The sequence below is a fragment of the Mauremys reevesii genome, linkage group 7 (genome assembly GCF_016161935.1).
Source record: "Mauremys reevesii isolate NIE-2019 linkage group 7, ASM1616193v1, whole genome shotgun sequence".
Classification (NCBI taxonomy): Eukaryota; Metazoa; Chordata; order Testudines; family Geoemydidae; genus Mauremys; species Mauremys reevesii.
In genome coordinates this window covers 10,530,397-10,550,072 of record NC_052629.1, presented here as the reverse complement: position 1 = coordinate 10,550,072, position 19,676 = coordinate 10,530,397, and the positions used below count along the sequence as shown (strand labels likewise).

At 41.4% G+C, this 19,676-nt stretch overlaps 1 protein-coding gene across 3 annotated transcripts in view; it reads right to left on the bottom strand.

Moving 5' to 3' along the window:
* The window catches only part of VTI1A (vesicle transport through interaction with t-SNAREs 1A), a 330,836-nt gene that overhangs the window by 307,053 nt on the left and 4,107 nt on the right, over positions 1–19,676 (bottom strand). For all 3 annotated transcript variants that reach the window (XM_039546824.1, XM_039546825.1, XM_039546826.1), the window contains exons 2-3: positions 14,351–14,409; positions 4,238–4,348 (exon numbers count right to left, since the gene is read on the bottom strand). In XM_039546824.1, the coding sequence (XP_039402758.1) occupies positions 4,238–4,348; positions 14,351–14,409 (170 nt within the window). The remainder of the gene's footprint in view (positions 1–4,237; positions 4,349–14,350; positions 14,410–19,676) is intronic.

The following is a 19,676-nucleotide window of genomic DNA, read 5'->3' as shown; positions in this document are numbered from 1 at the left end:
AGTCGGAGTCCCATGGAATCTGCTTACTTTAATGACAAAAATAAGATACTGTTTTTAAATTTCATTAGTCCTGCAGAGCCAACATAGCCAAGAGTGAGTGAGTTAGATGCTATTCCTTCTTGGGCACCATTTATTCCAATGACAGAGCTATCGGTTACACCTGTGCAATCCTACTGAAAACTATGAAGTTGCACAGGGATTGCTAGGGGCATAATCTGAACTTAAAACTGCACAGATGTGTATGGAAGATTAGTTCCAACTGCATGATCTTTATAGCAGTGACGTGTGGGAAAGAACAGTCAGATTCTGAAAGCTCAGGTTGAGCTAGCAAGGCTGGCACCAAGAAAAAAAACAAACCCACCTATATCTAGAAGTTAGCTTACGAGGCTGTAGACGAGAATTTCATCGCTCGCGGTACAAATCAGCCGGATACCTCTTACTTTGCAAAACCCAGTGTCCTTTTATTTCCCTGTGTTCGTTCCCACCACCATCTATATACAACTCTGTACAATTCAACAGGAGTTAGGTAGCCACCCGGCAGACAGCTAGTTCCTGTTGCTAGCTAGGAGCAGCAGTTCCTCACTCCTTACTCCTCCTGTTCCCCCCCTTTCCACTTCCTTCCTGCGAGCTTTATAGGCCTTCTCCCCAGCAGGCTCACAGGTGATTACTCTTCGGCTCCTTTAATGAGCCGCACCCTGCCAGCTCCAATCAGTTCCCCTTGATGCGCTAGCAGGTTCTGGTTCAGTGCCTCTTAGGCCAGCACCCTGTTACAGAGGCACAATTAACAAAACCCTGCAAGGCCGTTTTGAGAGTCACCTTTCAGAGTGTGACTGCACTAGGTTAAAAGATTCATATAATTTCAAAATATACTTCAAGACTTAGCAAGTGTAGAACATTTACGAATGTTTACAAGAAGTATCATCCAATCATCAAGGTGCCCAGTGACGATATGACAATGTCATACAATGAGGTAAAGGAACCATTCACAGTCCAATGTCATCCCAATCTCTCGCCACTTTGGCCAGCACAACCTAAATGCAAGTGGACTTCCCTCCATCTGGAAACAGTCTGCCATCACTCAGCCTAAATGCCCTCTCCTTTACAAATAAAGGATCTAACCGTCTGCAGAATTAATCCATCCTGCTCTTAAGTTTTAAGAATATTGCCGAAATGTCGGTTTCAATAACTGCTTGAGCTGGGGTAAGTCTTCAGGACTCTGTCAGACATAAAAAAAAAAAATCTCTTCTGTCAAGTTTTTTGTATTACAATGTGTATAAAATTAAACTTGCAGTCCCAGTTATGTCATTCATTTTAAAGTTTGAGAGAAGTGCTGATCCAGATGCTTTATGCAATTCACTTTGAAGAGACAGTACGAGTCTTAAATCAGCTTTCACATTCTTCTACTTAAATTACATAGGTAAGTGGCCAAGAGAGGGCCATCCACAGCTATAATCATTACATTTCAAAACATAGAAGAGAAATGATTAAACCAAAGTCCTCTCAGTTGAATAAAAAAAAAAAAAAAAGACAAAATCTTCTAAGCCCCTGCGTTTAGTCCAGGGGTGGGCAAACTTTTTGGCATGAGGGCCACATTAGGGTTGCCAAACTGTATGGAGGGCCAGGTAGGGAAGGCTGTGCCTCCCCAAACAGCCTGGCTCCCACCCCTAATCCGACCCCTCCCACTTCCCACCCCGACTGCCCCCCTCAGAACCTCCGACCCATCCAACACCCCCGCTCCTTGTCCCCTGACTGTCCCCTGACTGCCCCAACCCTAGCCACACCCCCACCCCGTGAGAGGCCCCCTGGGACTCCCACACCTATCCAACCCCTCCTGTTCCCTGTCCCCTGACTGCCCCCCACCAGAACCTCCACCCCATCCAACTGCCCCCTGCTCCCTGTCCCCTGACTCCCCCCGGGACCCCCTGCCCCTTATCTAACTCCCCAGCTCTCCGCCCTCTTGCCATGCCGCTCAAAGCAGTATGTCTGGCAGCCGCGCCGCCCAGCCAGTGCCAGACACGCTGCCGCGCTGCCCTGCAGGAACGCGCAGCCCCACCACCCAGAGCGCTGGTGGTGAGCTGAGGCTGTAGGGGAGGAGGGACAGTTGGGGGAGGGGCTGGGGCTAGCCTCCCCAACCTGGAGCTCAAGGGCCGGGCAGGATGGTCCCGCAGGCCGTAGTTTGCCCACCTCTTGTTTAGTCCCAAAATGAAGTACTAGGCTCTAGCCTTGATAAATGCCCACTTACAGCTTCACTTTCCTTCACACAGTAAAGAAGAGTAGTAGCCGCCAACGTAAATGGGATCCAGGTTGAGTTTCCAATTCCACTTATAAAGAACGATGTCTAAATCTGCCAGCCCACATGTGCATGCATCTTTTGGAAGAGCAGCAAACCTCGAGAAGGTGAGTCTAAGAAAATCCTGCTCATAAACTGCAGCATTCCCAATTAGAAACTTACCCTCAACTGCAGTAAAAGTGAATTTGTTTCAGAAGACACGTACTTACCACCACATTTTCCAGGTGTCATCTAGCGCTCCTATTAGGCTGTAAACTCTTTGCTTACAACCAACAGATCACAACTCAGTCAAGATGATTTTCACAAGAGTATTCAAAAGGCATTTACATTTCAATGAAAATTTTCAGCGGCTTTCCCCCAGTCACTATACTATTAGAGCAGCTCAAAAAGCCAAGAGAGTTTATGCCGTATTTTCCTCCCTTGTCTCCTTGAACGCGCAGCCAAACCACTGTTACGTAAACTTTCCCAGAAACTTCACCTTTGGGTAAAGAGCAAGCCTGAAAGAATCGCAGCCTGGTAAGTAAACAACTTGCGAAAATGATCAGTGTCTGAAAACAAGTATTAGAACGCAAATGCTTTTGTCACCTTAGCTACAGTGGCGTCAGTGAACTGAACCATTCAGCTCTCATAACATACTTCTAATCATAACTATTGCTTTTTTCATTCTCTTTTCCATCCTTTACTCTTTTCCTCCATTTTTCTGGAAAATCTCTTGCTTGTTTTTTTCCATCACTTTGATCCTTTCCCTCTTTTCTTCTCTCTCTGCGCTCTTTGCATTCCCTCATCACCATCCAAGGCTCTTCCATCACTTATTTTCTATTGCTCAGTCATAGGCCTCTCTCATTCCTTCTCTTCCCGCAAGCAACCCTGTTTCATCACTATACAGATCCCAGTCTGTTCTCACTGGGCCCTCACCTCCTACCCAATTCCAGTTTCTCCCTGTGAAGGTGACATGGCTAATCTCCCTTCTCTTAGCTGTTTAGAACATGGCAGGCGGTAAGAAAGGGGCAAGGAGTTTTCATGGAGACATAGGGGGTTCTCAACATATATAGTAACGTTCACTCCCCAACTACAGATAGCACTCTGTGTCAACCTGGTGCCCAACCCTCAGGATGCAATGGAGCATTAAGCTGCTTACCCTATAGTGTCACATGAACTACTTACACCCAGAAAGAAATAGCTGATGGATTTTAAGTCTTCAGCCAGCCCTTTTAGAAACAATTGTGTGTACAACAAATCCATTCACCATTTTAAAGTCAAAAGAAACAGGACCGGTGGCTTGCAGGCTATAACACAAGCACACAGACAGGAGAACCATGCTAGTTTGCATTTGGTACCTGAAAGATCCACTGAGGATAACTGATTTGCAAAATAGCCAATGAGTATCCAAACATAAAGGAAAAGAAATCATGGATATTGAGTAATGAAGTGAACTTGGGATTCATTTGAAAAGTGTAGTTTATAACTGGTAACTTATAAACATGGTACTTCGTACTAGTCTCATAAGTTTATAATACCCTGTAAAATTAAGTGACTTCTCATAGTATAAGTACAATGGTCGGCTATTGAGTCCTTGCCAAGAAACAGGGCTAGAAGAGTGTGGACAGAGAGAGATGGGGGGCGGAAGAAGGGGTGGGGGACACACGATGATAGGAGCAAGTAGTCTGCAGAGTTTAACTGGGACTGCAGACTAGCAAACGATTAGGGAGGTTCTTCCCCACATAAGAACTCTGCGCAGATATGATTGCATTTGTGGACAGGGAGAGGAGAGCTCTTTCCACCCTTGCATGAGTTAAGACTATTCTCTCCCCCAAAGTCTGCCCATGTGGAGTTGATTGGAGAAAGTTGGGGAAATGGAAGAAAGTGATTACTTCATTCTGAAACACAGTTACACTAAAGTAAGTTTCTTCTTAAATGCCATCCTTTATCATATGTAAATATACTCACAAAATCTGCTTCAAGTTTTCCCATTTCTTGTTTGTAGCTCCTCATTCTACTGCTATACATTCCTCGGCTTTGGGCGGGGATTTCGCGAACTTCAAGTTCCATCTGTTCAAGCTAGTAATTGAAAAACAGGAGAGAGACTTAAGTTTATTTTATGTCCATCTACATCCTTGTTTTGTTCACATTTATATATGAAATTTCAGTGACAGCCTCTAGCTTTCAGTATGGTCTTCTGGCTACCTTTTCCTCCCTCTTGCTAAGTGCGCTGACACTCAAGGAAACTGCACAAAGTCAGAGTGAATCAGAAGTACACCGTTACCTCAATATAACACCACCCAATATAACATGAATTTGGATATAACGCGGTAAAGCAGTGCTGGGGGGTGGCGCGGGGCGCTGCGCACTCCAGTGGATCAAAGCAAGTTCAATATAACACAGTTTCACGTATAACACAGTAAGATTTTTTGGCTCCCAAGGACAGAGTTATATCGAGGTAGAGGTGTAATTACAACCCAAGAATGGTGTAGCTGCTAATTATTTGCTCTACCCATTGGACTGCAGCCTCCTTAGTATGCTGCTGCCTATATTGGTATTTTGCCACAGTGAACAATCCATTATCTACTTTTTAAAATACTGCTTTCAGTTGACTTAAAAAAAAAAACAGAAAAAAAATAGCACCTTTCCACAATAGCAGTAGGCACGCTGGACAATATTTACTCATTTTCCACTGATCTCAGGCATGGCAGTATGGCACAGGAAGAGAAATGTCTTTCATTTAGGTAAAGTCCCAAGCTGATATTTGCAGAATTTTTTAAGAGCTAGATAAGCATTTATACAGAAAACTCTATTTCCAGTTTGAAATTTCAGCCTCATGCCACAGGAAAGGCACTGGATTTAATCAATGGATTTACAAAATATTCACTTAAAAGTCATTCAGCCTGATCTATTCAGAACGCATATGCTACTTAATGGGAAACTGTACGGCATAGTTTCTCTAAATGATTTTCTGGTAATAAAGAGAAATAAATATATAAAGCAAGTTTTACTTCTATATTATTCTTTGTCTTAGGCCCAAGTTTCCTAAACTAAAAGTTAGTGGTTGTAAATTTAAATGTCTTGCATAGCATCAGTTTCAGTGGCTAGTTAAGAAAAATCTGTCATGTGAAACCTCTCCTTAACTATAGAGATATTGAGATTTAAAAGATCAAAGGGAAAAAGCTTATGAAATGCAACTGGAAAGAATCTTTGTTCCTTTTAACAAACAAACAAACGAGTTACCAGGCCACCAAGCAAATCCTGTTGGACTATAACCTGTTACTCGGGTGAAACAAAACTGCCCAACCTCAGACCCATTTACTCAAGTCCTATGCACCATCCAGGAAGAGGTGAAGATCACTATCCTGGGACATTTAGGCCTAATCACAAAACCAGTGCTGCAGTTTTTCATAATTTTTCAACCGAGACCCTAGAAAGGGAAGGGGATTGACTAGATGGACCTGACAGGGATTCCATCAAAACATTTATCAAAGCTGTGTATGGAATACGGCTCACCTTAAAAGTAACTCCCAGGATTTGGATTTCAGTAACTATTTATCTCAATTTGATTTAGTGTTCCTCCAAGAAACTGGATTTCTAAATATGAGTCTGATTTACCAGGCTTTGAATCTGTATTTGAATTCTGAAGAGGGTGGGAAGCATGCAAAGATGGGTAAACCTGCAAATGGTCTTGCCCTGCTCATCTCTAAGTTAAATGTTTTGCAGCATGAGCTTGCATCCGAAGAAGTGGGTATTTCACACCACAAAGCTGCTGCAAAAAAATCTCTTAGTATATAAGGTGCCAGGATTCTTTCTTTTTTGCTTCTACAGAGAACTACACGGTCTAAGTTAAATGTTATAACTAGTAAATAACACCAGGCAATCCCTATTTTTAAAGCCTCTAGTATTATTTTCTCAAATAAATGTACTCCATTAGCCCTGAAGATACATATGCCCCTTCGAGCTTCCCTTTCTATAGTGTGTCTTTCTGAGTAGGGCTTGAATCTCTCATTGATTTGCTTACGGAAAAGTTTTCATCAACAATCTTAGTTCTTTTGAGAAATGTTTATGACCAACCAAATTCTGGGGATAAGGAATTTTTTTAGTTTCCCCCCTACCTCATTTAACAGGGTGTGATCTTCACTTCCCCCGGACACGCTAAGGACAAGGTAAGAAATACTCCAGGTTGTAAATCTTCTGTAATTTTAAATAGATTTTGGTTGGAGACTTTGAATGGTAGAGATGGCAAAGATCTGGAGAGTCATTTTTTACTCATCTTCTAGATGGGGCAATGTGTTTGACTACATTGCAGTTTCTATTTTAAGGTAGTCTCGTTTCTCTAGTTTTATAGTGGCTTTTACAGACAGTGATCATTAACACTGGAGGTGAATTTCTGCCCTTCAGCCACATTTTCTAAAAGGCATTTTGACAGATTGTGTTTTACTCCTGATTTTGAAACTGTAAACTCAAGGTATATTAAGTGGAATCTGTTATTTGGTACAGTGATTAGGGCACAAGCCTACGACTTGGGAGACCCAAGTTCAGTTTCCTACTCCACCAAAAGACTTCTTATATCACCATTGGCAAGTCACTTAGGGAATTAATGCACAGAGACACTCTCCGTAAAAACAGGGTTTCTAACATTTGCCAACTTTGCAGAGGTGCTGTGGATAAATATATTAAAGATTAAGAAGCAGTTTGAGATCTAATGAAAAGCACTAGATAGTAGTAGTAGTAGTAGTAGTAAAGCTTCAAGTCAGAGAGAAGCTCATACCCAGTGATTTGTTAAGTTCTGAAGAATAAGCTTTTTGGACCTTAATTTTCGAGCACAAGCACACACAAACTGAGACTGTTAAATTACAGAATGACTTGACCATTAAAAAAAAAAAAGTTTTTTTGTATCCTTTAGAAGAAAAGAGAATCTGTCATGACTCGGATTGCTTCAGTTTATAAAAAACATTTTCAGATTATTGCAAGAGCTCTGGGAAATAATAGTTCCTCTTATTCTATCAAGATATTAGTTATCCCTAGAAACGACTATAAAAAAAGCTGAATAAGAAAAAGTTGGATTATCAAAAGGTCCTTTGGAAGAAATTTGAATTCACTGCCACAAACAAAAATCTCCTTTATTTTGGGATGATGGCAGCAATGGTCTACCACAGGGGTAGGCAACCTATGGCATGGGTGCCGAAGGCGGCACGCGAGCTGATTTTCAGTGGCACTCACACTGCCCAGATCCTGGCCACCAGTCTGGGGGGCTCTGCATTTTAATTTAATTTTAAATGAAGCTTCTTAAACATTCTGAAACCTTATTTACTTTACATACAACAATAATTTAATTTAGTTATATATTATAGACTTATAGAAAGAGACCTTCTAAAAAGGTTTAAAAAAGTATTATTGGCACACAAAACCTTAAATTGAAGTGAATAAACGAAGACTCGGCATGCCACTTCTGAAAGGTTGCTGACCCCTGGTCTACCACAAGATTAACGTAAAAATTGACGCTCTTACCCCAGACATGCTTTGGAGAGACTTTTTTTGCCTTGTACAATGATAATCCATCTATTAACTCTTTAGGTTGGTCTACCTCGATGGACCTCACCTGCTATCCTTATCCAGGCTGCCCTATAGTCTCCACCATGGAAGTCAGAATTTTGATAAAACCAATGTAATAAAGGGGAGGATTTTATCCCAGCAGAAGTCTATAAGGACTATATTGTTTGATGGGGTCCTGTGTTAGCAAAATTATTTACTAATAAAAATATGTAGGGATTGTCGCCCTCCCCCCCAAGGTGACAAATGACCCTAGAAATTACTGACCTATTAGCCTTTTAGACATGGTTTTTAATATCCATACCAAGTATCTCCTGTTGGGATTAGAGGACTGGAAAGAGTTATAATTTATTTGTTTAGGAACAAGCCGATTTCAAGAAGGACTGCTCTACCAACAGTTATTTTGCCCTCTCTCACCCAATTTATGAACTTTGTTCCTCCAAGAGGGGAAGTTTTATACAGCCTTCGTTGATCTGAAATCAGATTTTGATTCCATTAAGAGAGTCAGTCTCTGGGATAAATTTGTGAGGATTTGCATAGTTTTTTAAGTTACTCTCTCTTTTGAGAACCCTCCATAGCCAAAAAGTGGCCAGAGTTAAAGATATGATCAGTTAGGGTGAAAAGTTGAGCTATGTCCATCATTATGGGAATCGGTCTGGGCTGCTTATTAGCTCTCTCTTGCTTTAGTTTTCACATTAAATGAGCTTGCAGCAGTTTTAGAAGGGGAACAGTATATCCTGCCCAAAATTTTGTATTAATCTGTATTTGTCCTTCTTTATGCAAATAACATGGTTTTGCTGCCCCAAACGATATATAAGTATTGCACAAGTCTACATGCTTTGGTGAAAAAGAATAAAGTTTCTTCTTTGCTGTCATCATGAGGGTAGATAAGCAGTTTTTTTTTTTTTTTTGTGCCTAGGCTGGTAACTTTTCATGAATATCAGGCAAGGTAGTGCAGTATATATACTATAGCAGAAAAAACAGATTTCATTCTGCAGCTATTAAATATAATCAAGTTTCATGCTTATTCATAGATTTCAGCATGCATGCTTACAAATATTACATTAGTCTTTCAAATACAATCAAGGTGAGTAGAGCCAGATTTCAACTTTTTTTCCTGAAAAGCATGAAAAAAGAAAACTGAAGGTAAACTTAAAAAGTATCTTTTGCCCTACTATTACCAGTACTTGTTCAATCATAATGCAATGGAAGCTAAAGGAAAAGTATGTAACATGTAATCCTGGGAGATGTATTTTTTCAGTTCTTACAGTGCAATGGTAGGGACAGCTGTTCAGAATCATTCCCACAACAGCAGCATTACTGTCTACTCTTATTTCATAATAAGGAACAGATTATAAATTTAGACAATTGGAAAATATAGCTAGATCTCTTGATTCACATATGTTTCAACTTAACCTACCCACACCCCCATTGGCTAAGAACAAAGCTTAGAAATAGACCACAGCAAGCTTAGAAGACCACACAGCATAACACTCCTAGCCATTTCTGGTACAAATCTTAGCCTATCAAAAGTGATGTGTCCTTTAGTTATTAGTTTTTAGAATATCTTTATAGTCAACTGCAAAAGAACAAAGAATGGGCAAAATTACTGAGGTGTGCTATAGGGCCAGTATACACAGCCTCCTCTCACAAAGCTCTGTGAAGACAGATTCTCTCAGAATTTACTATGCATAGAGGAGTCCCCCGCTCCCGCCCCAAACAAAATATCAGATTTACTGGGGAAGGAATTGGATGCCACAGGATGGATGCAATGAGCAAATAAATCCGTGATTCTCAACCCCCGGCCCGTGGGCCACATCTCCTCACAGCTGCAGCCTATGTGACATCCTCACGACCATACAGGTAGTATATATATATCGTGTGGATGCAGCCCACATAACACACCGAGAGCTGCATATGAGCCCACAATGATAAATGGGTTGAGAACCCCTGAAACAGATTAAAAATACAACTGGTATCAAAATGTTTTCTCTCAACCAGGAGCAAGAGTTACACAGTTTACCCAATTTTCCTACTTTAAAAAAAAAATAGATTTCTAATACAGTAATTCATGACTGATAGGTACCATACATGCACATGATACCATACATGCACATGATAGGTATCTAATAATATGCTCTATTTTGTGTCTGTCCTTGTACTGTGTACCAGCTGCCTTCTCCTGCAGGTAACAGCAGACCTGTTCCCCTCTAGTCAATGCAGCTTCAGAAAGGAAGCACCCCAATATTCAAAGAATCATGAATGTTTCGCAGGTTGCTGCTGCTAAGTACACACACTTGATAAATACTGGTGCTATTAAAGCAAATTAAACGACTTGGTAGCATATGCCACGGAAAGTGCCTACTTATCCCTGATGAAAACTCAGCTGACAGACAGCACCCTATGCAAGTACAGATATGGTAGTATTAATACTTAATAAAACCAAGCTGGTGATATAATAACTAGCAGAATTAGTCCATACAAGTGGAATCTGGCATTTGACCATAATAAAAAAACTACAAATAAATACTTCCACAGCACGTTCAAAAGGAGCATCTTTTTACATATCTACCTACCTCATTAGATCATGAGCCTTCCTCGTTAGATCATTTAGCTTCACCCACAGATCAAAAAAAATGCTTGACATTGGAAGTTAATCCAAAGTCTATCCAAAATGAGTGAGCCTTACTCCTAACATCATGTATGCACCATAGTGGTAAGTGACAAAGATGCGTAGATAAAACCAAGGCTTCTCAGTTACTTACTGTTCTTACAAAAAGCCTTCCACATGTTGGTTAATGCTGGAGTAGAGTTACATAAAGAGGATTTGGGATTCCTTACCCAACAGTTCAACAACTGCTTTTAGGATATTTATTGGAATAACAGATTACCAAATATTGTATTAGTGTCCTTCCAATTTTTTCCAGGCAAAGAGTAGGTGATGATTGCAGTTCCCTCAAATAGCCATTTAAAAAAAAAAAATCTACATATCCAAAGCCAACTCTATTCAATCAACTGGCATTGCGCTTTGACCCAACTAAAAGGCAGAAAATATGGGTTAACACAATTAACCCTTAGGCATCATAAATAAATTCAAGCACTGTCAACAAATTCTGTTACCAAGAAGGAAGGAAAATCAAGTGAATTAAAACAAGATTTTTTTTTTCCAATGATAGTTCTTTGATCAGACAGTACAACTGAGCAAATCTATGTACCAAGACTACAAGTGGTAGCAATTTAGAGCAATGGTTTGTTTTTTCTATTGTAGCCCTTAATTTAAAAGGAAACTTTTTGAATCAGTTCTGTTATTAGCAGTTTTTGTTCACACTGATTATTAAATCCAAGCCTTGGCATTAACCACGGACATGTTAGGTAATTGCTTAAAGCCAATAATTACATTAAGCACCTGTCTAGTAGCATTAGCGATGAGATCTAAAAACAAAAGCGTGAAAGAAAAATGCAGTACATTAAATTAAGATCATCATTAGGATAAAAATGTTAAAGGAGAATTTTCTTTTTAATCTTCAGGGGGAAAAAAAAATCATCCAAATTTGTATGTATTATGACACAAGGAGAAAAATGAGTCATTAAGTCAATTTCTGCTCATTTCAACAAGCAATGATAGAGAATTACTTGGCACAGAAAACCAAATTTGAATGATCTGTCACCGAAACACTTACAGTATAATTGCCTTGTACTAATACTGTGAGGGAGAAGGAAGAGAGAAGGCCTGTTATGTACTTGCATTGCTCCAATCATCATAATATCAGAGCACCTAGCAAACATTTAATTTATCTTTGGAACACACCTGCGAGGTAGGGAAATAATAGTATCCCTCTTTCTGAATGAGGATACTGAAACAGAGATATTAGGTAACTTCCCCAAGGTTACACAGAAAGTCTGTGGCTGAGTCAGGTATTGACCCCAAATCTCCCAAGCCCCCGCTCATGGTTCTATCCACAGGAGGGATCTGACTGTGAAACAAGGGCTCCAGCAGTGTAAGTGAACACCATGCTCAGGAGTAAAAAAGCATTTCTACAGTATCATAAAATGTATAACAAGAATATGACCCGGTCCCATCGCTGGAGTGCGTACAGTTTAAACAGAAATCATCAGTGCTCATAACAAACAGTAACAGGGTCAGCAAAGAATCCTGTGGCACCCTATAGACTAACAGATGTTTTGCAGCATGAGCTTTCGTGGGTGAATACCCACTTCTTCGGATGCAAGCAATGGAAATTTCCAGGGGCAGGTGTGTATATATAAGCAAGCAAGAAGCAAGCTAGAGATAACGAGGTTAGATCAATCAGGGAGGATGGGGCCCTGTTCCAGCAGCTGAGGTGTGAAAACCAAGGGAGGAGAAACTGGTTCTGTAATTGGCAAGCCATTCACAGTCTTTGTTTAGTCCTAAACTGATGGTGTTAAATTTGCAGATGAACTGGAGCTCAGCAGTTTCTCTTTGGAGTCTGGTCCTAAAGTTTTTTTGCTGTAGGATGGCCACCTTAAAATCTGTTATTGGGTGGCTAGGGAGGTTGAAGTGTTCTCCTACAGGTTTTTGTATACTGCCATTCCTAATGTCTGATTTGTGTCCATTTATCCTTTTCCTTAGAGACTGTCCAGTTTGGCCGATGTACATAGCAGAGGGGCATTGCTGGCATATGATGGCATATATTACATTGGTGGACGTGCAGGTGAATGAACCGGTGATGGTGTGGCTGATCTGGTTAGGTCCTGTGATGGTGTTGCTGGTGTAGATATGTGGGCAGAGTTGGCATCGAGGTTTGTTGCATGGGTTGGTTCCTGAGCTAAAGTTACTATGGTGCGGTGTGCAGTTGCTGGTGAGAATATCATAATTACTTAGAAAGGCTAGGAATGGAATCACTAAATTCAGCTCCACAGCCTAATTCTCAGGCTATATTTTTGAAACCAGTAGATCAAACTCATAATCCAATTGTAACAGGGAGCCAAAATCCCCCACAAGCAAACTGCTATTCACCACATGGAGAAAGCCAACCTCAGGTGCAATTGAATACAGTATCTCATTGTCCCCTCAGCCACAACTTAAACTACACCCCAGACATTTAGGCAAAGAGGAACCACAAAGCTTGTTTTCTGGACTCAGGGCCGGCTCCAGGCACCAGCTTATCAAGCAGGTGTTTGGGGCGGCAACTCCGGAGTGGGGCGGCACTTTCAGGGATTTGGCGGCAATTCGACGGAGGGTCCCTCACTCCCGCATGGAGCGAAGGACCTACCACTGAATTGCCACAGATCGCGATCGCGGCTTTTTTTTTTTTTTTTTTGGGCTGCTTGGGGCGGCAAAACCCCTGGAGCTGGCCCTGTCTGGACTTGCAAAAAACAAAATTTATTTCCATTTACTATGAAGAAGCTCCATCTGACTTTGCCTGGCTTGAGAATTCATGAGAATAAGGGACCATTTCAGCCACCAGAAGCAAATACAGGCCTTCCAGTGAGGTCAGTAGGAATCACATGTGCACAATCAAAAGCAGAACCCAGCCCTTAGCCTGCATAACAAGAATACAAGCAATAAGACTTGTATACTTTAGTTGAAGTGCTTCAAACCTCCCATACAAGGGGCACAGATGAAATTCTCATCATGCTAATATTACAAGAAGTTAATGCTTTGATGAAAGGCTAAGATTACATTCCTCATGTTGATATAAATTTAACAAACATTAGAAAAAGAATTTTCACTCTTATACTGCCTTCCATCCATGGATGTTATTACAAGCAGCGTTTCCTCTCTCCCACACACATACTCCTCTTGCATAACTTGCTGCATGAATACATACAATAAATAACTGCCCTGAAATTACCACCTGATATCCAGGTAAATATCCTGATATCCAGGTATCAGGATATTTACCACCTGAAATCCATTATTTAATGTTTTAGCACCTATATTTTTCCTTCTTATAATTTCTGCACTATTTTTTAACAAAAGAAATATGACTGTTGATAGTGGGAATACTATAAAACCCCACAGCTGTTTATTGGAATGTGGTGTCTCTGTAGAACACTTTGAACAAAGTATATCCAATATCTAGACAATTTCTTCTAGGATCAATATCCAGTACTACCACCAAATCCCAGTAAGATATAGGGCATCTCACTTAACAGCTCTGTGCCTCAATTTACCCAATATCTACTTCACAAGAGTATTAGGCAGGTCATATTAATTAGGGTTTCTAGAGCACTTTAAGATCTTCTAATGTTAAGGCATTACAGAAATACAAATGTTATTTTTAAAGTTACCACACACAGATTTCTAAACACATACCTCAAAGCCCCTAAAAGTCTACTACAAAGGTACAGAGAATATGTTACTTAACAGAAGATTGTAATGTTTGACACATTTCCTGCTTGTGTTTCATATTCTAATAAGAGTCTCACATTACTATGGACAGGACATTATTTCTGAATATATGCTGAATATTACACTAATGGTACTTTCATTTATTTGTTCCACAGGAATTTTCATATAACATTTGAAATTCTGTGACGTACCAGTTCTCTTGCTTCTTCTAGCTGTTTCTCCACATTTGCAACCATCTGCTTCTTCTCATCTAAAATAGAATTATGAAGAGAGAAATAAAATTTTGCTCTTCCCAGCAAAGAAAAGTCACATATACAATTTTAGAAAAAGCTTATCTGTGCTAGTTCTTAGTATCTGACACAAAGGATTCTTTTTGGTGTAAAATTAGTATATAAGTGTGACATACTGAGGTGCAATCCAGATCAGTGAGGGGCTGTGTCACTCCTGCCCTGCAACCTTGAGTGCCTTATAATACCTTGCTGGTAGTATCTCCCACCAGGACCACTCACAAACAGCCTTCTAGCATGCAAATCACACCCGGAGTGTCTGTGTGTAGCTGTAGCCTGCCAACTACACTTGGGTTACACTCTGGCTCTCACCAGCCTCATCATACTGCCAGGTGACCCCAACACTCGCCCAATCTCAGATTTCCCCCCCAGAAATGTATGTTATATACTGCCCAGCCCTCTCCTGGACAGTCCAAATATACGAAGCCCGTTATTCCTTTAGAGATAATAATATACACACACTTTACCACCCTACATGCAGTTACCCAGACACTTCAATTTAAACACACTGGATTAGATGAAACAATAAAACAAGTTTATTCATTACAAAAAGAGATAAATTTTAAGTGAGTACAAGCAATGAGGCATAAAATTCAGAAATGATTACAAGAAAATAAAGATAAAATGCTTTTAGTGCCTAACTTAAAAAATTACAGTATATTACATTCAAGCAAAAGTTTTTCATCACATTTCCAGCACTTACTGACCAAACTCCCCCAGAGTTCAACTAAATATTTATTAATAAAAGAAAAGAAGGGAGTTATAAATGGTTAACAGATCATATACATACAAATGATTGCAAAGTCCTTATATCAGGTTTGAAGCAGTGATGGAATAGACAGCTGGCTTGTAAAGTCTCTGTGGTAATTTCCAAAAGATTGGAATGTCTTCAGTCTATAGTTCAAAATGCTCCTTTTACTTGTAAATCCATAGTCCAGACAATTAGGGCAGGAAAAAGAGGCAACATGGAGATGTTTCAGGTGTCTTTTTATATCCTCTGCCACGTGCATGGAAATGTACTGTCCCAAATGAAGCCCATAGCCCTTACGTGTGGAAAGTTACTGGCCCAAGATGGAGTCCAGAGTCACATGAGCATATCATCGTTTGCTGAATCACAGTGGGTGGCTATTGGCCCCTTGCTGTCTGAGGCATCCTCAGGAAGAGATATCTGGGCGGGATGAGTTTCTTCTATGGCCCATTGTCAGAGCTGAGTGTCCTTCATGGGCCATCAATACATAGCTGTCTAGATGTGATGTAAATTTATCTAGAGGGTGTCATCCAGGAAAACAAACACAGGTTTAAATACAAGGACATAGCCAATATTCATAAACTTCAGATACAAAGATGAAACATGCCTATAAACAGTATAAATCATGCTTAGCAAAACATAACTTTTCCATTGACACCTGACATAATATCCTTTGTATAAGATTTATGGAAATTATGTAACAGTGATATAAATTGTCAGCTTTCTTATACACAGCATCACAGTTCATAACTTTATACATGATGGTGCTACATGCATTTTATTGCTTAGTAAGACTGAGTTTGTCACTGATTCTGTGACTTTCCAGGACCTCAGTGACTTCTGCAGTGGCTGGTGTGGCTGGCTCAGAGGCCCCCTGAGTCCCTGGGTCAGCCGCACCAGCCGCTGCTGGAGCAGTCTTGGGCCACCGTGTTCCCCTTCCCACAACAGCAGCAGGAGGTTGGATGTGGGAGGGGGCTCAGGGCTGGGGCACAGGAGAGGGGGCTCTGGGCAGCATTTACCTCGGGTGGAGGGGCACCTCCCTGGAAGCAGCAACATCCCACGGCTCCTAGGTAGGGGCGCAGCCGAGGGCTCGACACATTGCCTCTGCCTGCAGGCACCACCCCCTCAGCTCCAATTGGCCATGATTCTTGGCCAATGGGAGCTGCAAAGCCAGGGCTCAAGGCAGAGGTGGCCACACCTTCGCCTAGGAGCTGAGGGAGGAGGATGTCGCCACTTCTGGGGAGGCGCGGAGCCAAGCAGGGACCCTGACAGCCCCGCTGACCGCCTCCTGACCCCCATCCCTAGCACCAGCAGGGATCCTGGGCCACGCGCCACTGCCCCCCATCCCGATCATGAGACACCACTCCCCCAAGCACTCGCAGCACCCTCCCTGGGCCGCCTTCCAGCCAAGATTTAGTCAGGGGTATATAGTACAAGTCATGGGCAGGTCACGGGCTTTGAATTTTTGTTTACTGCCCGTGACCTGTCCATGACTTTTACTAAAAATACCCATGACTAAAATGTAGCCTTACTGATTAGCACGTTACGAGTTTTCAAAGATGCCTCACATGACATGCCTTGTACAAAGTTTATTACAGTAGTGTACAGGGTGTGAATACAGGGGTGCATTAGTACAAGACTGGGACTAAAACCAGGGTCCCCTCACTTCAAGAAAAGGCAAGCAAAAGTTTTTCCATCACATTTCCAGCACTTACTGACCAAATTCCCCCAGAGTTCAACTAAATATTAAACCAAAACCAATCCCTGAGGAACTCCACTAGTAGCCTCCTTCCAGCCTGACAGTTCACCTTTCAGTATGACCCGTTGTAGTCTCCCCTTTAACCAGTTCCTTATCCACCTTTCAATTTTCATATTGATCCCCATCTTTTCCAATTTAACTAATAATTCCCCATGTGGAACCGTATCAAATGCCTTACTAAAATAGAGGTAAATTAGATCCACTGTTTCTCTTTTGTCTAAAAAAAATCTGTTACCTTCTCAAAGAAGTTCAGGTCAGTTTGGCACGATCTACCTTTTGTAAAACCATGTTGTATTTTGTCCCAATTACCATTGACCTCAATGTCCTTAACCACTTTATTTTATTTTATACTAATTAACATAGCAGATGAAAAAAGCATAACTCCAACGTTTCCTCTTTACAGTGATGTCTGAGGCTTTTTGTTAATAAAAGTTTTTACCATATAGCTTTATTTTTTTCAGCGTGAATTGCCTTGCATTCACAAATTATCTTTTCTCACTTCATCTTGATTTTTATCCCACTACATATAATTAATCCAATTTGGAAGTGACAACTACCGTATTTCAGAATGAGTTATACTACTATAAGGGTCATGGGGAAGCATCCCCAGTTTGAGTGAACTATATCACTTCAGGTATCCCTTCCATTATTGGTTCACTCTGCATTACTTCACATCTGGATTGTTACTCTATCTGGTTACCTGTGCACCTTCCACTGCTCCAGGTTCATCTTGACTGGAGACACCCCTCAACCCCCTTTGTTTGCAATTCTAACTCATGTCAAGGTCACAGACACCACTTCCTCATGGTCCCATCAGGAGAGCCTTGAATTTCTTGCCCTCTGGGGAGAGGAGCAAATTCAGTCTCATCTTTCCAGTAGCTGCCAGAAAGCAAAAATCTACCATTAGAGCAAATGCTGGAGAATGGGTGTTCCCAGAACACACATCAGGGATAGCCAAAAAGTTGTGGAAGAATTGCAAAGTAACCAAAGACAAACACAAGACCTCCAGTAACATTCCTAGCACATGTACATAATCTGAGGAGCTGGACCTGATTTTTGCCTGAGATGCCATCACAGAATCCCAGTAAATTTTGGACAGTTTGACGATGTCCTGTGATGAGGCAGAAACTTTTCCAAAAAAAACCATACAGACAACCACAGGCCCTGACCAGGCGCAAATGACCCTGGACAGCCAAGATCTCTTCAGTATGCCTCAAAACCAGCTGGAGAAGCCAGTGACGACCCAGTCAGAGACATGGAGGGATAAGAGGAAGGCTGTCCCAGTGGTTAGGGTGCTAGCCTGCAACTGAGAAGACCTGGATTCAGTTTCTGCTCCACTACAGACTTCCTGCATGACTTTGGGCAAGTCACTTAGGGTATCCTCTACACCCCAAAAAAAGACCTAGGCAGCAAGTCTCAGAGCCCAGGTCAATGGACTTGGGTTCATGCTGTGGGGCTAAAAATAGCAGTGTAGATGTTTGGACTCAGGCTAGAGCCTGGGCTCTGAAACTCAATAAAGGAAAGGGTATTGGAACCCAGGCTCCAGTTCGAGCCTGAATATCTACACTGCTATTTTTAGCCCTGCAGCCCCATCCCAAGACTGTTGAGACGGGCTCTGAGACTCACCGGTCCTTTTTTTGCTGTGTCAATGTTCCCTAAGTCACTTTGTGCCTCAGCTCCCCATCTGTAAAAAAAAAAAAAAATCACTTTCTTACTTCACAAGGGTGTTGTGAGGATAAATACACTGAAGAGATTGTGAGGTGCTCAGATAGTAAAATAACTGGGGCATAAGATACCTCATAAGACCCAGACCAAAAAAAAAAAAAAACACCAGACAACGCTGGGTAGGGAAAACGTAGTGGGCTATGCCACAATTATCTGTCCTCTGGGTTTCCATAGCCCCTCTAAAGTGTCTTTTTCTTCCAGGGACTGGTTGCACACATCACTGTGTCTGGTGGATTTTACGACACAGAGAAGTCACATTCCACCCCTAGGCAACACCTTCCATCCTCTGCTCACCCTGCTTTTCTCTAGCCCCCACAACATGCTCAAAACGGTGCCAAGCTGGAGAATGAAAAGTAACCTTCCCCCCATACCCTGTCTGCCACCCAAATATATTTAATCTGGTGCTTACGGAAAAGGGTACTGTCACTTCCCTGCCCCAGGCACTTTGATGTTTCCTATCCCTACTCCTCAGCCACCTGTGCCTATCCTTCTAGAGCTGAGCTAGATGGTAACCAAGCAAAGAACAAAAATATACACATTACACCAGTGCAGTTTTATTGTAGCCAAAAACATAGCAAGAAATATACCTGTAAAAAAAATGCACTTAAGTCCACAGTTTGATCATGACCTTGATCTTTGTTAGATTTTAATACATGTGAAGTTAACCGAGGTAGACTGGGCATTTGAGATTAGAGTCATTTCATATTGCATAGATTCTATACGGCATTGTGGTTGCAAGTGTTCCAAAAGGCATCTCAAGCACTCACTAGTTGCAGGACATAACATTATTAAATCCACTGTAGTACATCCATTGAAGCTGAAAAATCCTATTTATTTCATAAAGCACTTTGCACTGATCAGCAGTATTAGAATGAGAAGTTTAGGTAAAGATAGTAGTCTAGTTTGGTGCACACGTTATAAGATATTGCTGACTTCTGAGTGCAACACATATACATAGTGTTTCCCTTCCATTCCAGCTGTTCATAATGTTCTGAATG